Raw genomic sequence first — 20,192 nt, forward strand, 5'->3', positions numbered from 1 at the left:
GGAACTCTACTATAATGTGAAACAGAAAAAGTGGACTTCCTTACCTTGTTTCAGTTTTAATGAAATATGCCTAACATTTCACAATTACAGATAATGAGCATTGTGAATTTTGCTGTATCTTTTGTCATATTTTGAAAGAAACTATCGCTAGCTTGCAACTTTTTGTTATAAATTATAGTATTTTTGTATAATGGTTTTACTATGTCTATTGACATGATTATATATATATATAATATATATAATTATATATATACACACATATATATAATATATATATATAATATATATACACACACACACACACACCTTAAATCTGAATTGAAGTATTAAATTTACAAGCTGTTAAATAATTTCCTCATTTCTAGGGTAAGAACACTTGCTTAGGCAAAATTTTTATAGACATTACTGGATTCACTTGATGAATCCAATGTTGCAATTAAAAATTTTCTGTGTTTATAAGTGAAATTGCTTTTCCTGTACAGTTCTTGCCTATATTTAATGTCACATTATGTCATTTTCATGAAATGAATTGGCAATATTTTCCTCCTTTTATTTTTGTTAAGAAATTTTGTATCTTGAGTCTTCTCTTGAGTAAGCTATATAGCATCGAAATTAGTTCTTTTAACTATTGTTAGATATCTTTTATAAAACTGTGTCGGCCTATTATTTATTGTTGCTAATAAAACATCCCAGGCTGGGCGCGGTGGCTCATGCTTGTAATCCCAGCACTTTTGGAGGCTGAGGCAGGCGGATCACAAGGTCAGGAGTTCAACACCAGCCTGGCCAATATCGTGAAATCCCGTCTCTACTAAAAATACACACACACAAAAAAAAAATTAGCCGGGTGTGGTGTCAGGCGCCTGTTGTCCTAGTTACTCAGGAGCGTGAGATAGGAGAATCGCTTGAACCCGGGAGGCAGAGGTTGCAGTGAGCCAAGATCGCACCACTGCACTCCAGCCTGGGCGACAGATCGAGACTCCGTCGGGAAAAAAAAAAAAAAAAAAAAGAACATCCCAATCAATTGTTCCTACAGGCAGCCCATATTCTCTAGAGAGACTAGTTCTGTTCTACTTCGCATTTATGCCATCTTCAATATGTGATTTCCAATTTCTAAGGAAATAGCAAGGAGAATAACTCCTGGGAGGTTTATGTGAGCCAATCCTGGAAAGAGCACACACTTCTCATATTCCACTGCCTAAAACTCAATCATAAGTAACTTTATCTGGGAATCATAATTTAGTTGTCTGCCAAGAAGAGGAAAGTGAGCTTGGTAATCAATTAGCCACTTTGCAACACCTAGAAATAAATAAGATATTTCTCTACTACTTAAGAAAAATTCTTTTTTCTTCTATAAATTTTGTTTAACGCCCCGTTTCCAAAAGTACCTTACAGTAGCAAGCATACAACTTAGTTCCTGAAGGTACCATTTGAGTGTTACAGCTTCCAGCCTGATGGAAACAGTTTGATATTAAAATCCTAGAACAGTATTGCCAACTCCCTATCAAAAGCACAATGTTATATACATAAAAACCTTCTTATCAGCTGGTGACTCTGCTGCCATTTGGTACATTTTCATTTTTCAATAAAATAACTAGAAAAAAACAACCATAGTCACTGTTGTTTTTGCAATATGTTGGAAAGGCAGTTGGTCATCCTATCTCTGGAGATTAAAAACAATACAGAGATAAATGTGGGAAAAAAAGAGGAAGTGCGGAAGAAAGTGTGTGGGTTTAGCTGTTTGGTGAAACAGGATGAGAAGGCCTCTTATGTTACTCATCAACTGAGAAACATATTTCCATCTATTTATACTAACAAATCAATCTGGATGCATACACTGTGACTTCTATAATGCAGACAAACTCATAAAAATTTGCTTAGGTATAAACACTTGATAGGATATTCATATCATAGGGGGAGAAACCAACATAAAACCAGCCGTGGAGTTTTCAAATTGCAAAAAGTAGTCTCTTTTTTCCCTCCCACAAATATATTAATCAAATGTTCTTTCCATTCCAAGAATTAAACAAGAACTGATTTGGGCCTTTGAAACTTCAGGCTCTCAGAGGGAATACACTAACTAGCCATTTACTACATGTTTGTTTTTGTGTCCATTATTTTAGCAATGTTTTAACTCAAAGTCCTCTATAATTTATTCTCATCCTAACATTTTAATCTTTTTTCTACCAAGTTTAGCTGTAAAGCTAAACTGCCTGATCGGCAAATATGTCCTATATGTTTACATAACTGTTTATTTCCAAATGCTGATCTCACAATTCTCTATTCATCCTCCCAAGTCCAAATTTGTTCCATTATTCAAAGCCAAGTTCAAATTTCTTCTCATCATATCTTTTCTGATTCTCCTCTCCACCTGCCCCTCTTCTACCTACTTCCAGTTAAAGTTAGTCATTCTCTCACCTAAAGTACCATGATCTTTTTCTCTGAACCTTTCTTATGACTCTTAGGATGTTCCACTTCATAGTTACTGATGTTCTAATTTTCTCTCTTAACTACATTCTAGACTTTTTGAGGGCAAGACCTGCCTTTGATTCCTCTTCATGGTCTCAATATCTGATGGGAATACTATGAAATATTCTATTATTATGAAATATTACAGTATTTATGAAAGGAATAACCTTAAATGTATCTTATGTATAGGTAAAGGTTGGTAGGCTGCGGATAAATATCTCAAAAGAAAAGCCATAATTTATAGCATTTGCCAATTTCCATGCTGTAAATACTGCCACTGTGGCCACTTTCAGATTGATATCACTAAATACAAAGTTGAGGAGAGATATGCAGTAGCAGACCATTTCTACCATATAGATTCAATACATGCAAATAACCCAAGATAACACATGACAGTAAAATGTAATAAAATATTGAGAAAGTGATATTTTGAGTTTTTAAAATTTTTGCTTTTAATATAATTTAACTTTAATATGATTTAATTTTAATAATGAATATGTTTAAAATGCAACTCACAAAATTCCTGAAAATCCAACATTTACCTTCCACAAGTGCACCCGATGTTGACATTGTTGGTACATACTTTGTATTTATACAGTTTTGTTTAAAAATACTGCAAGACAGGGAAAAACTATATGTGAAATGTAAGAAGAAATTCCATTTCTCTCCTCTTATGGACTTGTTCATTTTATCTACATTTTTGTGGCCTCCCCTCTTATTTATCTCCTCCTTTTCCCCAATTGTCTACCATTCCTGTTGCCAGTCCTGAACAACAAATGGTTTTTGTTCATCATTTACCTCCCTCAGATCTCATTTTTCAGTTGCTAATAACCAGACCCTCTAATGGCATTTTCCTTGAGTTTACTTCATCATACACAAAGGTATGTATTGCAGCAAATACTCAAAGAATGCACAGCTGAAAAATCCCAACAGTATTATTTGGCTCAAGCATCCATTCAGTGTAGTAATCCCATTTCTAATCCTACTGTTCTTCCATAGTCTCTGGAAACCTTGTGATGACAAGGAGCTTACATTCTCATAAAATAGTCTCTTTTATTGTTAGGAGACTTCTTGTTTAAGTTATTTTATTATAATCACCTGAAGTCTACCATATTTTTTTTTTTCTACTAGATCAACTGAGAACAAATTCACAAGCAAATGCAAACATTCTTCTCCTTCCTTACATTTTTTTATATTTATGTAAACACTCCTGGTTCCATCATCATTGTCCTAACATAGTACTGCATTTATGCACTTTACTATTCTGTCTGGCCTCTAATGGCAAAATAACATCTATGTGTCACTAGCACATTGTAATGACTGAAACTGAACACCCGACCTCTGGTATAGTTTTATCAGTAAATGTGTCTCCCAGAGATCCATCCAAGTTGTTTAAAATTGAGAAAACAAAACAGCCAAATGCAGATTCTTATTGAGCACTGCTGACATTCTCCTTCCATATAGATGTGAATCCACCACCAATACAAGTTGTAGTGGCGTAACCAGTTAGGTCTCTGTCAGGCTATGTGAACAACTTGTCCACACTACTCTATTTTATTGCTTAAACTGTCAACAATTGTCAAACACTCAATATGTTCATATAATTTTCTTTCTTGTTAAGTAATTAACCTACTGAAAAGGTAAATTGGGTTATTTTGACATAGCTAATCCTTCATGTTCATTCCTCTCAACCCTTAAAAACCAAATATTGAGATATAATTTATACTTTTCCATCCTTCCGCTATAGTAATATCTGTGAATAAAAGATTTTAATGACAGTTAGGTGTATGCAAAAATACAGAATAAAAGAGCTAACCTTTTACCAGGTAGTATATTTGGGTTTTCTACCTTTCAGAAACAAGAAGGGGTTGGTTTGGCTTATTTTTGGTGGATTTATCAAGTGACGAGACTGGAGTGTTCAAAACAAGGAAGTTCAGCAGGTTGGAGAGGTAGCTACAGAGCACGAGTGCCCAAGGAAATACACTTTTCAGTCTTAACCACATTTTTTTAAGTTTTTAAAAACAGAATCAGACAGCATCAAGAAAACAAAAATAAAAATACATGATATTTTTTATCTGGGGTATGAACATACGTTACACACTTAGTACTTGAGAGAAGCTAAAGCATGTTAGTGCTCCTCACGTAATACCCAACAGACTAGTTCACTTTCAATATATGAATATTTTTAGTCAAAAGGGAGATGTGGCAAAGTATTTCCGTTCCTCGAAAAGTAGTAATTAATATGAGGGAGAATTACTTTTTAAATGAATGTGTTAAAGACTAAATCTCCAAACGAGGAACATTTAGAGCTGACAAAAATAGTCCCATTAAACACATTCTGAGCACTTACTGTGTACTAATTATGCTCTTGTAAACTACTCAGAGATCAATATAAAATAGTTCCTGCATTCATCTGGCTTCTCCAGAAATATCTACAAAAAGATACATTTGTTCATATCTTGAAAGTGAATAAAGGAAATAATTTTAGGTGTGACTAGCTAAGTAGTTCAATTACAGCCACAAGGATGAATACAGGGTCTGCGAATGGGCCCTCATCTTGTCCAGTCTTCATACGTGTGTAACTCAACCTGGAATGTTTTTGTCCATTTGGATAGTTACAACCTATTCCAAAAAATATCTTTGTAGTGCCATTGCCATCTTTCTATCTTTATTTGAGTTGGGTGAATTTTCCTTAGATATACATATTTTATGTATATGTTTCTCATATAACTTGATATAATTGTATTTTTAATCTATTTTAATGTTTATTTTCTTCCATAATATATAAGCTACTAGAAAACAACTCTTTTATTACATTTTAAATCAATAGCACCTATCTCAGTCCCTGGTGCATAGCAAATGATAAACATTTTCTAACCAAATGAATAATATATAAATCTGTAAGAGAGAGATCTTCTGAGATTAACCTTCCTATAATTAGACTTTCCCCATTATTATCATGTCTCAGTATAAACAAAGGCACATAATGATGTTACTAGACGCACACACACACATACACACATGCGCACATGTATTCAATACAATACATATCTAACTGTAGATCTAAGACAATATATAACATTTAATCCTCTTGCTGGAAATCAAGGCATTAAAGAGAATTAAGAATATCTGAAATTTTGAGTTTTTGTGATTTATATTTAAATATAAGTCCCCAGAAGCTAGCCCCAGTATAAAACAATTTCTGTCAAGAGACTGCCTTTTTTTCTAATGAATAATTTAGAACACAACCTTTTTTTCCATGTGAACTGTCTTATATCTTGGCAGTAGGCATAGCATTTCAATAATTTATATAATTTTGAATATAATATAGTTAATGCCATAAAAGCAATTTCTTTGATATTGAATTATAAGAGAATGCACTTAGATCACTGTGACTAATGATCTAGGGGCCAACACATGGCAAATTATCTTTTAATCCAATTTCAGAGAGAACCGTCACATGTAACCATAGGACTCTACTATCTCTTGGCACATAACTGCATGATAACCTTTGTTTGTAATATTTTTTTAAAAACTAAGGAAAGGGTTCTTTTTGCGAAAAGTTGATAAGGTAACATGAGAGTTAAAAGTATAGATGATAATTATTGTTTTGGAAGCAGAATATTAACATGAATCATGGTTTTATCATTAAGTTTCTGGTTAAAACCTATTCTCAGAATGTTTTCTAAGGCAAGACTCTAGACCTTTCTAAGGCAGTTACTCTGTAAATCTAATCATGGTTAGTTTGTGACAGGTGAGAAACCACACACTACTGTGATCATGTACAACTTTTACAATAAAACGAACAACATAATGTGAAAATGAATTCCTTAGTCTTTCAAAGCCAAAATAGTCTGAAGGCCTTGCCAAGATGTGCAGCAAAGATGGCAAGATTGTGGCTCTCTAGCCGAATCCAGACCATGCAGGGCTTTCAGCATATGATGAAATTTTGTACACACACAAATAGCAGGCACTCTTTACTTTCATAAACTATGTAGACTTTTATATCAAGAAAATTGTCGAACATGTAATGATAAAGTGTCTTCATGTTTTTCTGATTCCTATAAAGGTGTCATTTGGGTTAGTGCCAGGCTAATTCACAGATATTTTGATGAGATTGTAAGGTACAAAAAAATTTAAAATTTCAGGTCTTAAGATCTAGCAAGCCTAGACTTTTCTATTTTTAGGATGGAAATTATCAGTGGTAGCTGCTCTCTTTTAGACAGGTGCTCTCTACTGGCCCCATCTATCACAATATGTATGTATACTTTGTCTTGACTCACATTACTCATGTATGTTACTTATCCATAACATTAGGTATTTTTATTTTTAACATAAGTAATCAGGGACTTGACCATCATGGGAAGTTGTATCATCTATTTCTGGAGTCTCTATTTTGTTCCATTGTCTATTTGATACCAACACCACACTGGCTTTGTAGTAGCTTTATGATAAGTTGTGAAGGCACATAAGGTAAGTTCTCTAGTTTTCTTTATTCTTTTAAAAACTGTGCCCAAACGTGGTTGCTTTTAACAACTACAATTATTTGTTTTACTCAGAAGACTGCAATTTGTGCAATTTAGACAGGATATTTGAGGCCTCACTGGGATGACTTAGGCAGTCAGGGTTTAGATGAGCTGAAGTGCTTCCCAGGCCTGCTCTCTCTCTGTTTCTGTTATCACAGTCTCTCCATGTGGCGACCACATGTGGTGTCTCCACATGTTCTCTCCAGCGTGGTAGCCCCAAGGTGGTGACACCATAGTGGGCCAGAGCTCCAAGAGTCAGTGTTCTCAGAGAACAGTACAGGAAACAAATGGTTTTTTTGTTTGTTTGTTTTGTCTTGTTTTGTTTTGTTTTGTTTTCCCAGTTTGGAAATCAAATAGCATTATTTCTTCCACAACTCTATTGTTTGAAGCAGCCAAGAGCCTACTCCAATTGAATATGAGGTGGGGAAGGGGAGAGATCCTATATTTAGTAGAAAGAGTGTTAAAAATGTGTGGCCGTGTTGATAGAACCACCACACGAACCAACTATCACAAAAGTAGATGGGTGGGTGGAAGGAGGAATTGGCCGCGACATGTAGAACTTTGCCCTAAGACAAAACCACACCCGCCCCCTCCAAATAAGTCATTAGTCTCTCAGTATATTACTCACAGTAAATGTTCAACAAATACTAACCCTTGCTGTGGGTAACCTTTTTTAGACATGTTTCCAGTAAGAAAGGCAGAAAGCCACAGTGTCCTATTTTGAATACCTATCCAACTGCCTTCTCACTCCCTTTCTAGCGCACAGTGTTGAGAAGGGGTCACTATAAATAGTGTTGAGAAGGGCACACTATTTATTTCCACCCAAGGATTCAGCACCAATTCCCTGGTGAGCTTATTGAATCTTACGGAAATCTCTAGGATCTATATAAACATATGAATACATAGACAAAAGTAAACTATATCAATATTCTTGTTAAATGGTGACATTATATTAAATTGAATTATAACCTGCACGTTATGCACATGTACCCTAGAACTTAAAGTATAATAATAATAATAAATAAATAAAAATTAAAAAAAAGAAATTGCCAATATCCACTTGTTTTTAACTAAGAGCAGTTTTAGATATTACAACCTAATACGCTACTTTTTTTTCTTCCTTACTGTTTATGTATTTGTCTACATTCTTTTCAGTGAATGTATATTATCTTCATGATTAGAAAAATAAATATTATTTACAAAGAACAAAGAAACCAGAGTATTTCAAAGAAGGCGTTATTTTTCTAATGGTGCTAAAATGACACATCTCCTCCGCAAATGCACAAAACACCAGAGCAGCTTTTAGATATAAAAATCTGCTAAAACACATTTTGAGAAACCTGAGTCTAACAAGGAATGTGTATACTGAACCTGAGCAGGCTTACCTTATAAAACCAGGAGCCAGGTGTTACATTATAACTCTGTGACTCCAAGGGTAGACATTGGATTCTCTCGTGTTTTCAAAAACCCTAAAGCAAGCTTTTAGCTATGGGAAATGTTTGCAAAGAAGGCAGCTGGGTTCTAGTTTGACACAGCTGGGCTGTTTCCTCTGGTTTATATGGAAAATAGTTCACTGCCAAGGATGAGGCAAGAAAAAAGTTCACTTGGGCCATTCCAGAGGGTATTGGTTGGCACATTTCCAAATGGAGCTGGCCACCAGGTTTATGGGAATAGTAACTACACTGTAAGAAGGTACTTGCTTTCCTTAATATAAATTCCTGGAAGGGGAATCATTGGCTCAATGGAATAGAAATTTTTTTAAGTTCTTAAAATATACTGCCAAAGTGTTTCCAGGAAAAAAAAAGAAACCTCATTATTAATTCTTAATAAAATGCTACCATCACTGAAAGTTTTGAAGTTATATAGTTGGTGCCTTAAGAATTATACTTCACTGGGATACCCACGTTAGTGTGCTGTAAGGTATTTCAATTGCAGTGTTCTTCCTACCTATTTTGTGACCATTTTCTACTAAGGAGGAGACTGAATTATGCAGGCATTGTAGATTCCCTGTGATATACAGCGCGACTATAAGTGTACTCCAGCCTTCTTGCTGCTGCTGTTGTTGCCTGAGGGGGTAGCTGCTATTATGGTCCTGATTTTAAGCAGTGTTTTATATCTTTGAGTCATCCAAGTAAGTGAAGCTGAAGCTAGCCTGAGGTACAGCAGGGATTTGAACTCTGGTGTATAAACACTCATGTGCAGAGGCTAGCTATTGATCGTCTCACCAAAACGAATAAAAAATAAATAAAAATCTTTACAGTCCAAAATATTGAAACTCTTGTGTAACCATGTTGTGTTTTTGTTTTCAAAATAAAATGTTTGTACAGCATGTGAGAAATTTGCCTGCAACCAAAAATGTTAAAATCATTACATAAATGTTAAGCTCTCTAAAACCAGTAGCTTTCTAAAAGTTTGTTTTATTACATTTAATTTTCATGTATACTAAACCTACTTCACGTGTGTTTCATGTGTAAGTGTATGTTTTTATTTGCTACTGGCAAATTGTTATGCCTTTGCATAATCCATGTATTAGAGAGTCCAGAGAAGATGGAGAGAAATAGAAAATAGAAGAAAGTAATTTCCCCTTTAGTTTCTCTATAATTCCATATACTGTAAGGTTTATTCCTCTCAGAGTCTTACTTTCTTCTCTCTATTGTTGATTGTCTTGATCACTGCCATTTAGAACCATTCCTGAGCTTTTCAAGGGAAAAGAACACAATGGTAAAATGTTGCCTATTGCATCTTTCTACTTCGAGCATGGTGCCCCTCTGCACCCACTATGCTGTTCTCAGTGAGTTTGAAAATGGATGCCAGTTAATAAGTCATCAACTCTTGTAGGGATAGTTACATTTTAACATTAGTTCCTTGAAGGCAAATAAATGTTCTGAAGATCTTAAAAAAAAAAAAAAAAAAAAAAAAAGCCTTTCTAATTAGAGTGCAGATTTTAAATATAGGAGAGATAATTTTAAGGAGAGTTCTTTCTGGTGTTCTGTAAATCAGCGATTCCAAAATCTATAGATTTTGGAACTTGCTACATACTATTGGTCTAGAATATCCTGAATCAATCTTTCTCCCATCCCAGAATGATGAAAAACTTATCCGGTTATCCCTGATGATTAGCTGTGTGTGCAAACTACTGTTTTAAACCACCATATTCTGTTCAAATTCCACCTGTTTCCAAAAGCCTTATCCAATATCAGCATCCCCTCAATTCTGTCTCCATAAGGAAGACTTAGAGTTACAAATCTGTGTTCCTAATACACCTTGGGAGTAAGTCTTTGTAGGACTAATGACTCTGCATTGTGATTAGAAATGTTGTATCCTTCTAACTCTTTAGACATGGACTCCTTAAGATTAGTCACCCTGAGTTGGTGCTTAATAAATGTCTATTGGATGGATGGATGGATGGATGGATGGATGGATGGATGGATGGATGAATGAATTAATACAGTTCACTGCCTATTTTGCCAGTTTTTTTAATAGCATGAAGGACACAATAGATTGAGAAAAACTCGTGTATAGGTTATCTAAATGAGAGAAAACACTAAGGTAAGCAACATAATTCAAAGTTTGAACTGAAGTTTGACAGATACATTTTTCTTATACATATTCTTTACCCCTAAGTTGTTGTGGCATATTTTATCACTAGGTATTTCATGAAATTGGCAAGTTTGAATTTAAAACTCATGCTTGGTATCTTTTTCCTGTTATCACTATCTCTGAGTGAGGGAATGAGGGGAGAAGCCATAGAAATCTCTGAAATGTCATAAACTATGACAAATCAGTCATAGTCTATCAGTTGGAGAAAATAATGTTGCTAGTGAGATGCAGACCATGAAACCATCAAGAACCCACAAGCAAACCAATTTAGAGAAAAAAGCATGAAACAATTTCTTATCTCAGTTTGAGAGCAACACCTTTTCCAGGAGGTTTGTTATGTAACGTAGATCTACTTTCACTTTTTGGGGGCTGGCCAAGACTGAAAAGGGAAGTGCCAGCCCAGTGAAAGGAAGAATGTTCTTTTGATATTGCCAGCCATTACCAGATATGGGAGTGCAAAAAAAGCCAGTTCTCCCAAGATTTATAGTTATGTCTAGCTTGTTGACTCAAGCAGTTTGGAAAAGCTTCAGAAATATAGTTCATCCAAACTAACCCAGACTCCAAATCTGTGAAGGGAAAAAAAAAGGTAGAAATTATATGCACATACATACTATTAGAGAAAATTCTTTTGATTCTAAATTTACAAAGATTCAAAAGTAGGCCGGGCGCGGTGGCTCAAGCCTGTAATCCCAGCACTTTGGGAGGCCGAGACGGGCGGATCACGAGGTCAGGAGATCGAGACCATCCTGGCTAACACGGTGAAACCCCGTCTCTACTAAAAAATACAAAAAACTAGCCAGGCGAGGTGGCGGGCGCCTGTAGTCCCAGCTACTCGGGAGGCTGAGGCAGGAGAATGGTCTAAACCTGGGAGGCGGAGCTTGCAGTGAGCTGAGATCCAGCCACTGCACCCCAGCCTGGGCGACAGAGCAAGACTCTGTCTCAAAAAAAAAAAAAAAAAAGATTCAAAAGTAAAAAAAAAAAAAAATACTGTGACCAACACACATAGGACTACCTAAGATGTGACAGACCATTCTGTTAAAAATAAATGTGCATGATTATTGTCCAATTACTTCTCTGGGTTTGCATGGCAAAAACTATAGCAGGCAAAGGACTAAGAAAATATTATGCTTCTAAATGAGTTAGAAGGAATATTTCATCCCTAAACTCAGAGAATCCATGAAAAAGTCACACAGGACCCTTGAAATTATAATTATATGTTCACCATATTCTCAGAATTTATGTCTTTCTTGCAATGGTATATAATTTTATAGGATCTCTTCACTGAGACATCAAAGTATTAGCTTAGCACCTGAAAGGACAATGAAATATTTGTTGAATAAACTGTATGTGTCAGGCCCTCTCTCAGGTTCTGGCAATATGCTGTTGAATAAAGCAAACAATTTCCCTACCCTAGGTCTCTACTTAGGTTCTATGAAGAGATACGGATAATAAACAAGTAAAGAAATAAATACCAATGATAATGATGGATTGCAAAGAAAACTATCACAAGAAATGAGTAGAGGAGTGGAAAGGGGCAGAGAGTTAGGGATGCAAATAATTATTTCGACAAGACACATACTGTCCTAGGGCATTCAGGCAGCTATAACAAAATGCCATAAACTAGATGGCTTATAATCAACAGAAATTTATTTCTCACAGTTCTGGAGACTGGGAAGTCCAAAATCCAGGCACGGCCTGTTTTCTCATGGATGACACTTTCTCACTGAGTCCTTACATGGTGGAAGGGGTGACCTAGCTCGTGGGGTCCATTTTATAAGGGCACTAATCCCTTCATGCTCTAATCACCTTTCCAAGGCCGCACCTCCTAAGAGTATCACCTTGGGGGTTAAGATTTTTAATGAATGAATTTGGGAGGGACACAAACATTGGCCACAGCGCAGACCCAGAAACATCCATTTTGCTTTAAGATCATCAAAGTCATCAGTGACACAATTTTTTAAGATCAAATTTTGATCTTTGAAAATTCACTCACTAATATACATTTCACTGTTTCTTCTTTGTGGTAAATTTTTGAGGTATGAGAAGTCACCGTGGGGAGAGGTGGGTCGAAGAGGACATCAAAGAGTTGGCATCACTTTTATTTTACTTCTTATTTGTCCTAGTGAACATATTTGCAGAATAGATCTCATAATTGTGTGCACAATTAAATAGATACATAACAACTTTTAAAGGTTTTTGGTAATGAGCCTACAACTTCAGAGTATGAATGAGAGGACATTCAGTGCACTCTCCTATAAAAAACACTGCTTTGATTTTATATCCTGACTGAGGAAACAGGTGTTTTTTGTGCCAGAATATCATGGTAACAATAAATGCTGAAGTGATGTTTTTCAGTAATCTGTGAGTGTTTGTGAGCCAGATTAAATAAATATTCCATCTACCTTTTAGCCCTGGCAGCCTAAAGAAGGCCTCCAAATGGATTTGTATGCACTGTGGTCTTTCACGGACTCTTACAGCTTAAGAGCTCGATGGGGCATTTAATTGATTCCAGTGAGTCAGTGCAACTGTCCAGATCCAAATAGTTTATGCCTTGTATTTGCAGTTAAAATAACTGTCAAATGCATCCTGTAAGGGTTTTTAATATCATCATGACCTCACGGGTCATGCAAGTTAATATTGGTTCAGGTGCTATTTTATTTATTCTTTCTAAAATCATCTGCACAGATTTTTTTAGATAAAAACTTTTAATACAATAAAATATCCTGTGCTTATATGATTCCTATGATATCCTGTGCTTATATGATTCCTATGATATCCAGATTAGTAACCCTGATGCTGGCTTCTCAGTTTGTTAATGGTCATGTTGCAGGCAGCATAATGAATTCTTGAAAGAAATTAAAGTTTTATCTTTGAAGACCGCTCATTAAACAAACAAAATAATTTATTTCTATACATCAGAAAATATGTACACATTAAAAGAAAATAATGCCATGCACTCACAAACTCAGTTGCTCATTATCATACAAACAGTGGGGAATAATCCAAAATGGTAGCCTGTGTGAAGGTCATTAGAATCTGGTTTAGATATGCATTCTAAGATTTTTCTTACTGAAGGTGACTCATACCTGGCCTGAAGACACCCACAGATGGGCTCAGAAGAGGGAAGGTGTGTGGAGCAAGTCAAATTGCCTAAATTTTTTGGTGAAAGTGAAACTAACAAGAGACATAAGTTATCTTTAGAGAATCTAAATATGTAGATACATCTAAATATGCATTATCTCCTCATTGTGGAAGCAACTAAATAAAAGTTGAAGACCAGGTGCTAAGTAGTAGATGAATTTTAGGCCAGTGAACAATTAAAGGCAAAGCATGTTATGAATGTAAGGGACCAAGAGTAGTTCATTTAAATGGATATGGAGGTTTCAAAATATGTTTCACCCAACACAACCTTTAAATCTACTTTCAACCTCTGTTGTTTAGAAAGCTTCCAGTGTTCTTAGATCTCTCTAACTAGTAATACACAACAATTAATAATGAACACAGTTGTAAAGTCTTGTATACCCCTAATTAGAGTTTCACTAGGAGATACTCTGTGATTTAGTATGAAATCTAGGACTTCTGCCTTTTCATTGTTTTTTTATGGTGTCATATAATGAAGATAGTGAGGATGATATTATAATAATTATTTCCAGCATAGTAAATGAGTTTACACTCATAAATATATTTCTTTATAACTCTGCTCTAGGTCATAAATACTTAAAGTACATGACAATTCAAAATACTTCTTATAATCTGTAGTTATTTAATAGCTTAAAAAATGGTTGAATTGATAAAATACATCTGCTCCTTTTTGCATAAATTATTTTAAGTATTTAGAAAAGTATGTGAGGGAGTCTGAAATAAGATATATAGAAAAGTGGCACACATCTAGAATAGTACATTATTTTTAACTCTCCTTTTTTGGGGGGGTGGGGGTGTGTTTTCTATGCAAGTGCTTAGCGTTATGTGCTGATGTGCTCTGGGACCATCCAAAACACTTCTCAATACCACACCTTATTCTGGCAACTGAGCTGACAATTTTTATGGTCATCCAGTCGATCAATTCTCTATACCACCATTTCTGCGGTCCTACCTTAAGGTTATTAATAGTTTTCCTGGCCTAGTGTGTTGGGGGCTTACACCTGGAAACCCAGCACTTTGGGAAGCAGAGGCAGGTGGATCACCTGAAGTCAGGAGTTCGAGAGCAGCCTGGCCAACATGGCAGAACCCCATCTCTTTTAAAAAATACAAAAATTAGCTGGGCGCGGTGGCAGGCGCCTGTTATCCCAGCTACTCCGGAGGCTGAGGCAGGAGAATTGCTTGAACCCAAGAGGTGGAAGTTGCAGCGAGCAGAGATTGAGCCATTGCACTGCAGCCTGGGAGACAGAGCGAGAGACTGTGTCGAAAAAAAAAAACAAAAAGAAAGTTTTTCTCTATTATAAATAGTCTGCACTCAATAACCTTGTGCTTAAACTATTCTAGGTAATTGACTTTAAAATAAACCAACACAAAATTAATATCTACTGATTTGAACCCAGAAGGTATACCTATTGAACTTGTTTTACTCCTGTAAAATGGGAAAGGAAAATGTGGAAAATATTTGCCCTCTTTTAGTCACTTACCTATCCGTTTCCCTCTTTTAATTTAAATTTATTGATGGCAAGTAATATGCCTTTAAACTTTTGCATTTACTTTGGGTCGAGAATTACTCCCTTCATGATAGTCAGTAAAAGTTGGAAGTTTTAAACTGAATATGCAATAGTTTTGAATATTCAGCACAGCAACACCTGTTTTTGTCTCCACAAACCACCGTGCATGTGAAGAATTTCACTGGTCCTCTTACACACAGCATCTGCCAACAGGTGATGCATTTCTGGGGAGAGCAGCCTTGCTAGAGGGATTTTCTCTTACTAACATCCTCTTTCCAGATGTGTATTCCCTGTATGTCCTGAATTATGAGGTCCTGGAAGGCAATTGCAATCACTGAGAATGACATATCACACCTGGAATTTACCACTCTCCCCCCAACTATACAATCTCTTATAGTTAAATGTCAAATTTAAGTTTATTTCTAAAGGACTTAATTGTTTCTCTATATGGCCAAATACTAGTGCTGAATATTAGTTTAGCATAATGTTTAGCAGTTTAAATATATGTAGATGTGTAAAGATCCAACTAAACTATTTTATGATCAGACAATATTGACAAAATAAAGGTATTTTGAGGATAGAATTAATGTTCCTATGGCATTTCATTATTTCTCTTCATATACATATCTCTGTCTAACCTTAAATCAATTATATTTTTAATAAATAAGTAAAGTCACTAGGCGAGACTAAGAGCCCTACATAGTATATTGTATATAAAAGAAAAAAGTACTACATTTTTTTAATAGTGGGCACTGCTATGCACTGTATATATGTTTATGAATACCCATGCTCCTCATGTTATGATAAGGTTACATCCAAATAAACCCATTGTAAATTGAAAATGCAATTAATACACTTAAACTATTGAACATTTTAACGTAACCTGATCTTCATTAAACGTGCTCAGACACTTAACCACAGTTGGTCAGAATAATGTGACAAAAAGCCTGTTTTATAATAAAATGTTGAATATTTCATGTAGATTATCAAATACTATACTGAAAGTGAAAACAAAATGGTTGTATGTGTACTCAAAATATGGTTTCTACTGAATGGATATTATTTTCACACCATTATAAAGTAAAAACATTATAATTGAAGCATCGTAAGTCAGTGACCATCTATATATGTATATCTGTCCATATACATATATATATGTGTGTCCACATGTGCTTTACAGTTTATTAAATCAAACCTATGTCTACAACTAAATATCTAAAGTATACTTTTAGTTTAATGTTGTAAATTTATTATTATTAACTCTCCTATTTACCAGTTTAATGCAAAGTTTTTTGTACTTTCCTTCTACGGTATTTTAATGTTTTTAATTTTTGTTCTGTTTTAGTTAAGCTGAAAAGACCCCTCTGTTTGGGATGGTTTCAAAATTTTCATTGTTTGCCTGAGAAAAGCTCACTGAAGAGTTTGATGATAATGTGTTTTAAATGCCAATTAAACTATGTCATTTAGAAACAGTTACGATGGTATATTACTTAGGAACAAGCCTTCTCCTCAATCATATCAACAGTTACACATAATCAAATACTTAATATTTGTAATTATATCATCCTTGATTTTCTTGTGGCTGAGTTTTGGTTCCATAAAGAGTCAAAAAAATTCAAAGTATGGGTAATTTAATGTATCGTCACAATAGATTTTAGTTACTAGCTTTAAAAGTAACTATGAAAACGTATCTCTTGCATAAAGAAACCAAAGAAGGGAAAAATTTAAAAGATTTCAGTAAAAATCTTATTTTACTAATGATTACCAAGGTGTGTAATTGCCATTTATTTATATTTGAGCTGGAATAGTCACATAGTATAAATTGTATAAAGTAACCCAAACTTATTTATGGTGTAGGTCACTAATACATACTACAAAAGTGAAGAATTTCTGAGAACAATTTTAAGGCATAGGAAAAGAGCACTACTAAAATGAAATTCAAACACCACATGTGTGTTTAATGGCATCTAATAATAATAACTAACACTAATGTCAGGCACTTTTCTAAGTCCTTTAACATGTATTGACTTACTTAGTCTCCATAGCAGCCGGATAGGACGTGTACTATTATTGTCTCCAGCTCTCAGATAAAGACACTGAGGCTAAGATAAATTAAATAACTTACTCTAAGTAATGCAGTTAGCCAATAGAGATTTATACCCATGCTGTTTGAGGATTCAATGAGACATCTGATTTCTCAGAGAATATAGAAATTTAATCCTAGAAGTTAGTTTAGAGACTTTTCTCTCCAACTTTTCCCAAATGTATTATGTGATTAAATTCTGGGATAAAAACTTGTATAGTCTAATACATCAGAGAAAATGCAATATAATATTTCCCCCTTGACTCATGGATTTACAGTGCAAAGGGGCATAAGAAAGGATGAGAAGTCCTGAAGTGATCTGTTTCAATCAGTATTTGCCAGTCATTACTGATAAGAAATCTTTATTGTATCTCCCTTTCACAGTCCTTAGAATTTGTGTTCCTTAGAACACAAATTTTGAGAAAGTCTACTTTCTACTGCCTGACAGATAGAAAATTAAACCCAAAAATACCTTTGTGACCATGAAATCTTACCTCCCAATCATGTACATGTCCTAACTCACCCAGCTTTTAAATCAGTATGTAGGAATAACCGTTCTGCTATTTCAAGTTTCTTCTATATTTACTCTTATTTAACCATTTCAACAAGGAAAACATCATACAGTGAGGATCCATGGATAAAATAGATTGGTTATATTCTAGTTTATTTAATACAAATTACTCATAATACATATTTAATTTAATCAATGTTTAAACATTTTTGTTATTAACCATTCCATTTATCCTGAGGTATTTAACTTCTAAAAAGTTAGAGAAAAAAAAAAAGTAAACAAAAAACACCTAGAAAGTCTTGAGGTTCTAGAGAATCCATCTTTCAGCTGAGGACCATAGGCCTTAAATACATTTCACCGTCATACCTTTCTTGCATGATGTTATGGAATTAATCATACGTACTTCAACAAAATGTTATATATTTTTTTCTAACCACTGCATATTTTGTCATTTCAGTTCCTCCTAAGATATATGACATCTCAAATGATATGACCATCAATGAAGGAACCAACGTCACTCTTACTTGTTTGGCCACTGGGAAACCAGAGCCTTCCATTTCTTGGCGACACATCTCCCCATCAGGTAAAGTAGGAATGCATCGGTGGTGTTTGGGTTGTTCATTTTTCTCCTGTAACCTCACTTGTTCAGAACTTAACAGTCAATTTAATTTTTTGTATTTTATTCTTGTGGTAGGGAGAATACATTTATTTATTTATTTATTTATTTATTTATTTATTTATTTATGAGACAGAGTCTTACTCTGTCACCCAGGCTGCAGCTCAGTGGCGCAATCCATTCTCACTGCAACCTCCACCTCCCAGGTTCAAGCAATTCTCCTGCCTCAGCCTCCTAAGTAGCTAGGATTATAGGATTGCACCACCACATCTGGTTACTTTTTTTTTTTTTTTTTTTTTTTGTATTTTTAGTATAGATGAGGTTTACCATGTTGGCCAGGTTGGTCTCGAAATCTTGGCCTCAAGTGATCTGCCCAACTTGGCCTCCCAGAGTGCTGGGATTACAGGCATGAGCCACCGCACCTGGCCAAAATGCGTATTTTTATACTTACTCTTCATACCTAAAGGCACTGCAGTTCATAAAAGTTAAATGGGCTGGGCACAGTGGCTCACTCCTGTAATCCCAGCACTTTAGGAGGCCGAGGCGGGCAGCTTATCTGAGGTCAGGAGCTCAAGACCTGCCTGGCCAAAGTGGCGAAACCCCGTCTCCACTAAAAATACAAAAATTAGCCGTGTGTGGTGGTGCACGCCTGTAATCCCAACTACTCAGGAGGCTGAGGCAGGAGAATCATTTGAACCTAGGAGAAGGAGGTTGTAGTGAGCCGAGATCGCACCACTGCACTCCAGCCTGGGCACAGAGCAAGACCCTGTCTCAAAAACAAAAAAACAAAAACCAATAGCAACAACAAAGCTAAATGAATACTTTTCAGTCAGAGTCCAGAATAGAACCTATGTCTCTTGATTCTTAGTCAAGGTTATTTTCACTTTCGTATGCTGGATAATCACCAATCAATAGACAAAAGGATCAAATGGAAATATCACAAGAGAAATGTCATCATTTAAATGTGTAAGGGATTTATTCGATCAGCATTCACATGTTGATAGGTCAGCATGAACTGCTAAAGTAATTAGGGGAGAATAAAGTTAATCAAATTATGAGTTTGCTGGGTCTGATTTCAAACTGCAGCTTACAATCAAAGATTTTGGAGTTAGAATTAAATTTTAGTGATGAGGGATCTAAAAATCCAAGAGTTTATGTAGCTTGTGGAGAACCGCATAGCCAATTGAAATGAAATATATAACATGTTTATAGGTTTCCAGTACTTCTGCTATAGTGCACATCCTCCCACAGAGATTATAAGTCAATTTTAGGAAGTCGATCAGAGTCATCATCAAAACAGGTCTGTTTTCAAAGTCACAATGCTAACAGAATTATCAAGTTGTGTGAAATTTAACTTTGAACTACATAGCTTTGGGTGCACCTGGAAGACAGCGTGATACTTTTAACAAATAGGACCCCACCTCATTTCAGATGAATGAAATTAGATTTTATTAGTTTCATATTTTTTTGTGAAAATAGCTTGAGCAAGGCTGGTGTAATGAAGCTGCTTTTAATGAAATCAGAAAGGCATATTTTAGATAGGTGTAGAACGAGCACAATTGAAACATGTAATTTATCTGCTAATGTTTTCTTTAATATTACTTACCCTTAAGCGATTTTCAGTTTACTCATTTATGCAGTGTGTCTAATGAATCTTACCCACACCACATGCTTAGTATTGGTATTATGTGAGAAAAAAATCAATATATCTGCAATATATGTTTATACAATATGCATTATA

The 20,192-nt window shown here is 35.1% G+C and overlaps 1 protein-coding gene and 1 long non-coding RNA gene across 2 annotated transcripts in view; one reads left to right on the plus strand and one right to left on the minus strand.

Annotated features, from left to right (window-relative positions):
* LOC144332851 (uncharacterized) overlaps positions 1-8,509 on the minus strand; it is an 82,672-nt gene extending 74,163 nt beyond the window's left edge. The window contains exon 1 of the long non-coding RNA XR_013401042.1: positions 8,378-8,509. This is a non-coding gene — a long non-coding RNA (uncharacterized LOC144332851). The remainder of the gene's footprint in view (positions 1-8,377) is intronic.
* Positions 1-20,192, plus strand: part of NEGR1 (neuronal growth regulator 1) — an 885,521-nt gene that overhangs the window by 484,353 nt on the left and 380,976 nt on the right. Inside the window, 1 exon segment of the mRNA NM_001261637.1 lies at positions 18,293-18,418. Within this exon segment, the coding sequence (NP_001248566.1) occupies positions 18,293-18,418 (126 nt within the window).

The sequence above is a fragment of the Macaca mulatta genome, chromosome 1, assembly GCF_049350105.2.
Source record: "Macaca mulatta isolate MMU2019108-1 chromosome 1, T2T-MMU8v2.0, whole genome shotgun sequence".
NCBI lineage: Eukaryota > Metazoa > Chordata > Mammalia > Primates > Cercopithecidae > Macaca > Macaca mulatta.